This window comes from Canis lupus, chromosome 27 (assembly GCF_003254725.2).
Source record: "Canis lupus dingo isolate Sandy chromosome 27, ASM325472v2, whole genome shotgun sequence".
NCBI classification, from domain to species: Eukaryota; Metazoa; Chordata; class Mammalia; order Carnivora; family Canidae; genus Canis; species Canis lupus.
The window spans coordinates 26,103,098-26,112,354 of NC_064269.1; the positions used below are offsets into that span (position 1 = coordinate 26,103,098).

At 43.8% G+C, this 9,257-nt stretch overlaps 1 protein-coding gene across 1 annotated transcript; it reads left to right on the forward strand.

Annotated features, from left to right (window-relative positions):
• The first annotated feature begins 6,723 nt into the window (after window positions 1-6,723).
• LOC112656429 (cationic amino acid transporter 3-like) lies at window positions 6,724-8,912 on the forward strand. The gene is given in 2 exon segments (XM_035707088.2): window positions 6,724-7,849; window positions 7,851-8,912. Coding segments are annotated over 2 exon segments (1,815 nt in total). The 5' UTR covers window positions 6,724-6,904; the 3' UTR covers window positions 8,721-8,912.
• Window positions 8,913-9,257: the final 345 nt, after the last annotated feature.

Genomic DNA, 9,257 nt, shown 5'->3' on the forward strand with positions numbered 1-9,257 from the left:
CGGTTTTATCTTCATTCTCATTAGTTTCCATGAATCTTTTTAATTCTTCCTTAATTTCCTGGTTGACCCTTTCATCTTTTAGCAGGATGGTCCTTAACCTCCACATGTTTGAGGTCGTTCCAAACTTCTTGTTGTGATTTAGTTCTAATCAAGGCATTATGGTCTAAGAATATGCAGGGGACGATCCCAATCTTTTGGTATCGGTTCAGATCCGATTTGTGACCCAGTATGTGGTCTATTCTGGAGAAAGTTCCATGTGCACTTGAGAAGAATGTGTATTCAGTTGAGTTTGGATGTAAAGTTCTGTAGATATCTGTGAAATCCATCTGGTCCAGGGTATCATTTAAAGCTCTAGTTTCTTTGCAGATGTTGTACTTAGAAGACCTATCGAGGGTAGACAGAGCTAGATTGAAGTCACCAAGTATAAGTGTATTATTGTCTAAGTATTTCTTCACTTTGGTTATTAATTGGTTTAAATATTTGGCAGCTCCCACATTCGGGGCATATATATTGAGGATTGTTAAGTCCTCTTGTTGGATAGATCCTTGAAGTATGAGATAGTGTCCCTTTTCATCTCTCACTACAGTCTTCGGGGCAAATTTTAGTTTATCTGATATAAGGATGGCTACCCCTGCTTTGTTTTGAGGACCATTTGAATGGTAAATGGTTCTCCAACCTATTATTTTCAGGTTGTAGGTGTCCTTCTGTCTAAAATGAGTCTCTTGTAGACAGCAAATAGATGGGTCCTGCTTTTTTATCCAGTCTGAAACCCTGCACCTTTTGATGGGGTCATTAAGCCCATTCACGTTCAGAGTTACTATTGACAGATATGAGTTTAGTGTCATCAGGGTATCTATTCAGTCCTTGTTTTTGTAGATTGTTCCACTGGACTTCTTCTTAAAGGGGAATTTTAAGAGTCCCCCTTAAAATTTCTTGCAGAGCTGGTTTGGAGGTCACCTATTCTTTCAGTTCTTGCCTGTCTTGGAAGCTTTTTATCTCTCCTTCCATTTTGAATGAGAGCCTTGCTGGATAAAGTATTCTTGGTTGCATGTTCTTCTCATTTAGGACCCTGAATATATCCTGCCAGCCCTTTCTGGCCTGCCAGGTCTCTGTGGAGAGGTCTGCTGTTACCCTAATATTCCTCCCCTTAAAAGTCAAGGATTTCTTGTCTCTTGCTGCTTTAAGGATCTTCTCTTTATCTTTGGAATTTGCAAGCTTCACTATTAAATGTCAAGGTGTTGAACGGTTTTTATTGACTTTAGGGGGGGATCTCTCTATTTCCTGGATCTGAATGCCTGTTTCCCTTCCCAGATTAGGAAAGTTTTCAGCTAGGATTTGTTCAAATACATATTCTGGCCCTCTGGCCCTTTCGGCACCCTCGGGAACCCCAATTAAATGTAGGTTTTTCTTCCTCAGGCTGTCGTTTATTTCCCTTAATCTAACCTCATGGTCTTTTAATTGTCTCTTTTTTCCTCAGTTTCCCTCTTTGCCAACGATTTGTCTTCTATGTCACTCGTTCTTCCACCTCGTTAACCCTCGTCGTTAGGACTTCTAGTTTGGATTGCATCTCATTCAATTGATTTTTAATTTCTGCCTGATTAGATCTAAATTATGCAGTCATGAAGTCTCTTGAGTCCTTTATGCTTTTTTCTAGAGCCCCCAGTAGCTGTATAATAGTGCTTCTGAATTGGCTTTCTGACATTGAATTGTAATCCAGATTTTGTAACTGTGTGGGAGAGAGGACTGTTTCTGATTCTTTCTTTTGAGATGAGGTTTTCCTTCTAGTCATTTTGCTCAGTGCAGAGTGGCCAAAAACAAGTTGTATTGGGAAAAGGAGAAAAAGAGAGAGAGAATGAAAGAAAAGAGAAAAAGAAACGAGAAAAAAGGAAGAAAAAAAGGAAAAAAGAGAAGAAAAAGAGAAAGAAAAAGAAAGAAAGGGGGAAAAAAGGGTGGGGGAAGCAATCAGAAACCAAAAAGAAATAAAAAACCACGGGGGAGTATCTTCTGATTCTGTATACTCTAAGTCCCTTGACTTCCCCTGGAACTTGTCCCTCAATCTGGTCTTCTGGGGGAGGGGCAAGTTGTGCTGATTTTCAGGTGTTAGCACTTGGGGGAGCTGCTCTGCCCCCTGCCTGGTGCAGGGCTCAGTGGGGGTTGTTTACCCCGTGAGGTCCCTGGAGGAACAACCCCAGTGGTGGAGGCCAGCTCTGGAAACCTGGATTCAGCCCCCACAGCAACTTTGAAGCACTCCGTCTGCAGGGCCTGGAGGCTCTGGGGCTGGGCTGCTGATCTGCTCAGCTCCCGGCAGGAGTGTCCTTGCTGTCCTGGGCCCTCCGTGCTTCTGCCTGTCCCGCGGGGAGCCCGGATCTTGGGCTGTGTCCCCTGCGCACAGTGCTCCGGGGCCTGCGCTGTTGGATTCGTGCTCCCGCCCCGCAGCCCCCTCCGCGGAGCCGCCAGCCGAGCCCCTCCGAGCTGCTCCGGGTCTTGCCGTGCGCGCTGCAGCCCTTAGGGAGCTCGGCGCACTCTCCCGGGGGCGCAGGTGTCTGTTAGTGTCCCAGGGAGCCTGAGGGCATCACTGCCCCTCCTGGGATCCTTCTCTAACTCCCTGTGAGCACTTTTCCGCCCGGGAAGATTGGTGCAGCTCCTGATTCTCCGGGATGGTGCTTTCCTGGCCTGGGGGCACTCGCCCTGGCCTTACCCCCCCTCCTTGCATGCCCCCCCCCTTGGATGCCTTTCCTTTCTTTAATTCTTTTTTCCCCCATCTTCCTACCTTGATAGAAGCACGAACTCTTCTCACTGTAGCATTCCAGCTGTGCTCTCTTTAAATCTCAGGCCAAATTCATACATTTTCAGGATGATTTGAAGGTTATTTAGGCAATTTGGTGGGGACAGGTGATTTGGGGACCCTACTCTTCCACCATCTTGCCCCTCCTCTCCCTGCTTAGGTTTATTTTAAACTTTTATGCAATGTCCCAGAATAAAGTCAGGCTCCAAAGTCTGATTTGTCAATCCTCTTGTTTCTGAACATATTTGGCTTTTTTTCCCTTTGAAACTAAACAGAAAGACAATCCTTTACCTTGTCTGTTGATCTTCCTTTAGTAATAGCATGTTGAGAATATCCATGATTCTTTATATCTAGCCCATATTCCTTAATAACTTCAAAAAATAATGAAGAGATCCAATATTAGACAAAGAGGTCTGTACTGATGCCTGATGTCCGTTGGTCTTTGTGTTATTTCTGTGAATGATTAATAAATACTAATAATGCTCTAATGCTGTGAGCTCAGAGCTGGTCACAGACATGGATCATAATGGAAAACACAAATGCCCATTTTTTTATAGTCTACTATGTCAGACCTCTGGTTGTCAACAACAACCGAGCCAGAATGATTAATCTGATATGACTGAAGTATTTTTTCCAGCATAACTCTGCCAGTTTAGCTCTGGAAATTGGTTAATCATATTTGAACTGACTGTTGGGCTCAGTTTTCTGGTTCTGGTTCTTCCGAGTTAAGGATAAAGAAGAGATTTCCATCTCTGGCAAACATTCAACCTGGTAAGGAAGTGATGTAGACTGCAAGAAGGAAGGAACATCAGAACAGTTAAAGCAGAAGGAATAGCATGAGCACAAAGGTTCACTTTCAGGAATTAAGAGGTGACCAGTGTAGCTGGTGTTGGGGGGGGGACCACATGACATGTGGAGGTGAGGATGGGGGAGAGATCATGAGCAGCACTGTAGTGTGTAAGGAAAGCATGGAAGTTGTAATAGTGGAGAAGCACAAAGGAAAGTCAAAGGTTTTTAAGCAGGAGAGTAACATACTTTTGCTTATGTTTTAAAATTTTCCATCCATTTTTTTAAAGATTTTACTTATCTGACTGAGAGAGAGAAAGAGAGAGAGAGAGAATGAGGATATGGAGAAAGTGGGACGCCTAACCATTGCTGGTGGGAATGTAAAATAGTGCAGTAGCTGTGGAAAATAGTATGATGATTTCACAAAAAAATTACATATGCAAATAACTTATGATCCAGCAATCCCATTTCTGGGTTTACATCCCAAACAACTGAAAGCAAGTACTCAAAAAGATATTTATATACCTGTATTCAAAACAGCATTATTCACAACAACGGAAAGGTGAAACAATACACATCCCTATAGTTTAGTGGGTGGATTGTTGGATTTGACAGTTTTTCTTGGAGATTTGGGATGGAACTTTTGTTTTGGAGTTTGCAAGGAGCTGAGAGACTTAGAGCAACACAGGGAGGAGGAAGGAGGGAAGCTTGGGGGCATTATGGGCTTCATATAAGCTGATTTCATGTTCCCTCCTCCGTCTCTGCATTTCTTTAAGCATTTCTCCTGAGCAAGCACCACCTTTGGGAGAGACTGTTTCCTACTTAAACTGAGATTCACAGACCCAGAGCCCTTATTAGGAAATGTTTTCAGGAAATGCTCTTGAAATAAATAATAGTGTGTGTTTTAGTCTCCTATTTCCTCCATGGTTTTTTTTCCAAAACATGGTTTTTCCAAAACAAACAAACAAACAAACAAACAAGCAAAAAACAAGAAAACAAAACCCCTACTTCTCGGAATCTTAAGATATAGTGATTAATCAATACACATCTGTATTCATTTCCTCTGTCCTAAATGCCTCTTTCGGTTGCTTGCTGCAATCATGAGCAGATCCTTGCCCTGGGTAGTGCAGGTTTGGTGTAGAAGTGTGGAAATCCGAAGGAGGAGGAGATACATGGATTGTAGCCCCGCGTTCCAGAAGCTTTTAGACTGTAGAGGAATGTAAATGACACACTCAGGACACCAGCTGACAGAAAGGGAAAATGTTTCAAATGAGCATCAGGACAGGCTATAAGTGCTGGTGGGAAGGGGAAGAGGATTGGGGATGCGGATCAGGCAGGATGGTTTAGGAAAGGCTTTTTAGATGTAGGGGGAAGGTTGTAGAATAAGGTTGAGAAGAACTAGAGGGTCAAGACTGGACAGAAGAGTGAGAAGGGCGTCCCTGGCAGGGCACATACTTACCCAGGCCACAGGCCTATCCCAGGAAGGGTAAGTCAGGATGTGATGAGCTGAGTAAGGAAGGAGGTGATGGGCCTGAGGATAGGAGAAGAATTAGGGGCGGGACTCTGAAAGCTGGGTCAGAGGGTCTGGACTAAACAAAACTATTAGAATAATCGCAGATTAGTGTACGGAGAAAGAACATTTCTGAACATGGTGATTGAGAACAATGTTTCTCTGTGTTGTTATAAGCTGAATTTGTAGCAGGCTCTCTCAGGATTCCCAATTATGGGTTTGCTCTCTCTTCTGTGCATTTGGTTGTTCATTTGTTTGTTCTGCCTTCTACCTGATTCTGTTGGAGAAATAAAATATGATTATTTAGTTCCCATACATTTTGTTCTTTATGTTGATTCTTTGGTTATCTTCATACTTTGTCCGTAGATCTACTCTCCCCCATCTTCAGTAAAAGTAGGAAGAGTGCAAGCACCACACTGCACAACACAATTGAGGGAAACAGAAATTATCAAAAGCATTGACCATCTCTGACCCTGCCATTCAGATGGTCCTCCGCTGCGATCCTGCTCAGTCCATGGATGGAATTTGAAGAGTGTATGATATTTTTTTAAGGTGACCCACCTCAGAGGGGTCTGTGATTCAACAAATGTGAAGAACCACTGTTATGTCTTTGTTGGGAGGTAGGGGGTTTAGGACAGCTCCCCAGAGAGAGAAACGTGGTACAAGCATCGTTAGTGCTAACTATAGAAGCCTCCAGTACACTTGAAGGAGCTGAAGGAGAAAGAGGAATTGGGAAAAGGGACATGGGTTCAGAGGAAGCTAGAGGAAGGGTGCTCTATCTTCCCTGTTATCCCCCCTCTTCCTAGCAGGTATTTCTTCTTTGTATTCTCCATATCCTGGCAATCACAGGACTCTGGTTTCCCTTCATGTTAAATCTCCTGAATGCTTGCCATTTATCAGGGTCTTTACCAGGTCCTATCAAAACATTATCTCCTGCAATTCCTGTGTGCAATCTACAATGCACAGAGTAGGCTCAGTCCTTCCCTCAGTCATAGCATGTTCGTACCATCACTTGCTGTCAGGCCCCTTTGCAATGCATTTTGTTTTCTTCTCTCATCTTTATCTCTATTTTCATTTCCCCTCCTCACAGAAGTGGTGGACTGTACATTCTTGGCCATAAGTACAGCTAAGTGGATGATGCAGAATGAGGAAAAATGGGGATCAAAGTACCATCTGACCTTGGCCAGGGATTTGGTGCCCAAGGATGTAAGAACAGGAGACTAATATTTATATTTTAAACTCAGATGATATATACAAATGGCTCTGTAATTGCAATGAAACATCTCGTCTGTGAATTAATGTGTCATTACTCAAACTCAAGAACCTTGTAAATATCCCATATGTGAATTATTGTACATTTATACTCTGTTGGGTCTTGCAGCTTAATTACTACATGAAACTGCACGAGTTAAATGAACTGAGATGGGTTTATGTCATGTGGTATGCAAAAAAAGGAGAATGTTGGGAGGTATTTGGCACTTTTTCTGGGTGGAAAGCAGGGTTTATTTTGCTATGATGTCCTTTGGTGTCAGTTTCTGTTGTATTTGGGCTGCAACAGGTGACATGGGACTTCTGAGCTTTGGTTGGTGGGTTGAATAATGAGTTCAGTAAAAATTTATTGTTTACTATGTTTTAGGCATCGTGAAGGGATAACACATACCAGAAGAAATATGAGACAGCACCTTTGAAGCCTGAGCAACCAATCGAGGCAGTCCCAACCCAACTCTGCTTAACTTAGCCTCACTGAACTTGATCTGCGACTCTCTGACCCTTGGATTTGCTACAGCTCTCTGATTCTAGAATCCTCTTCAATTCCAGCTAGAATGCTGCGTCAGGTACTTCGAAGATTTGGTAAAAAGCTGGTGCACAAACATCCGCTGGAGCAATCTGTGCCTGAGACTGCCCCTGCCAGAACTCAGAACACTCTGGATTTAGTGGCCCTGGGTGTGGGCTACACAATGGGTATAAATGTTTGTATTCTGGCTGGGGCGGTGTTTGGATTTATAGCAGGACCAGCCATTGTGATCTGCTTTTTGGTGGCTGGCCTAACTTCATTGTTGGCTGGGTTGTGCTATGCAGAGATTAGTGCCTGGCTTCCCCACTCTGGCTCTTCATATCTCTACACTTATGTCACTGTAGGTGAACTTGGGGCTTTCATCACCGGCTGGAATCTCATCCTTACCAATGTTGCTCATATAGCATTAGTTTTCCGAGCCTGGACCTTAGCTTTTGGCAGCCTTTTTGGGAACCAGCTCTCTCAGATCTTGCACAGGAGCATTTCATTGCATGTTTCCCAGAACTTTATAGAAATTCTAGGCTATTTTGTTGTGGGCCTTGTGATGGTGTTCATGGAAGTGCTGACTTCAAACATTAGACGGCTTTTCCTGGTTGTTACCAAAGTTCTCGCATCAGTGAACATTTTGGTTCTCAGTTTTATCATCATCTCTGGCTTCATAAAGGGGGACCTGCACAACTGGAAGCTCACAGAAGAGGACTACATAAAGGCTGGACTCAATGACACCTCTAGCTTGGGTCCTCTGGGCTCTGGAGGATTCATGCCTTTTGGCTTCCAGGGTATTCTCCATGGAACAGCTATCTGCTTCTATGCTTTTAGTAGTTTCACCATTATTATGAACAGAGTTGCAGAAGCCCACAATCCTGAGCGTTCCATCCCAATGAGCATTGTGATTTCACTGTTCATCTCCACTTTGATGTATTCTAGTGTCTCTGCAGCATTTACACTTATGGTGCCTTACTACCAGCTCCACTCCTGGGAGCACCTTGCTAGAGACATTTCTTCATATTGGCTGGGTCCCTGCCTACTATGTTGTAGCTTTTGTAATTTTATCTAATATTTTTTTAAACATCGTTGGCTTTACATTCTTCTTCCTTCGGGTGATATCCAAGATGGCAGAGGATGGCCTCCTGTTCCCTGTCCTTGCCAGGATCCAAACTGACATACGCTTTCACATCACAGCCATTGTAGTCTTTGTTATTATTGCAGCAATCATGGCTTTCTTTTTCGGAATCATTGACCTTATGCGTCTCAGGTCACTGGTGTCTCTGGTAATTTTCTCTCTGATATCCTTTGGGGTTCTCATCATCAGGTATCTGCCCAAAAAGAAGAGTGAGGGAAGTGAAGCAGAGGTGCAGGAGGAGAGTGAGAGAAATGAAGCAGAGGTGCAGGAAGAGAATGGACCCATAGCAGAGAAGCTGACTTTACAGGGACTACTCTTTCCAGGCAGCCCCACCCCCACCGCACTCTCTGGCCGGATTGTCTCTGTTTGCTCCTCACTGTTTGCTCTGCTGCTGACTGTTCTCTGCTTGGTGCTGGCCCAGTGGCCATATCTGCGTTCTGGAGACCCAGTGTGGATCACAGTGGTTGTGCTGCTCCTGCTGCTCATCACTGGGATCACCGGGGTCATCTGGAGACAGCCACAGAACTCCACTCCCCTTCACTTCAAGGTACCTGGTCTGCCTCTCCTCCCACTCCTGAGCATCTTTCTCAATGTTTATCTTATGGTGCAGATGACAGCTGGCACCTGGGCCCTATTTGGTGTCTGGTTGCTGATTGGGTGTGCTATCTACTTCTACTTTGGCTATGGGATCCAGAGCAGCTTGGTCGCTAATCTCACTTAAGTTGGGGCCAAAACTGTAGATCTTGAACTCAACTAGTACATATTTGGTTGGTATCATCACACCTGAATGCACTGTGGCCCCCTGAATGATAATGGGGAATACTCCTAGCACATGCAAAGCAAGGCCTTCCATGAGATGTTGGCCACGGTACACTAACAGAGCTGTGTATTTATTGTAGAGTGACGGATGTGTCTTAGGTCTTTTTCTTGTTTTTCAAACTGTCTACTTTACAATTGTGTCTTACCTGCTTACTGGCTTTAGAAAAATTGTTAATAAAAGAGCTAGAAAAAATGTTTCTGTTTTCTTTGGGTTAATATCTAGTAGTGGAAATACTGGATCATATGGTAAGTAGTTCTATTGTTAATTTTTTTTATAAATATATTTTTTATTGGTGTTCAATTTGCCAACATATAGAATAACACTCAGTGCTCATCCCGTCAAGTGCCCCCTCAGTGCCCAACAGCCAGTCACCCACATCCCCTGCCCACCTCGCCATCCACCACCCCCAGTTCGTTTCCCAGAGTTAAGAGTCTTTCT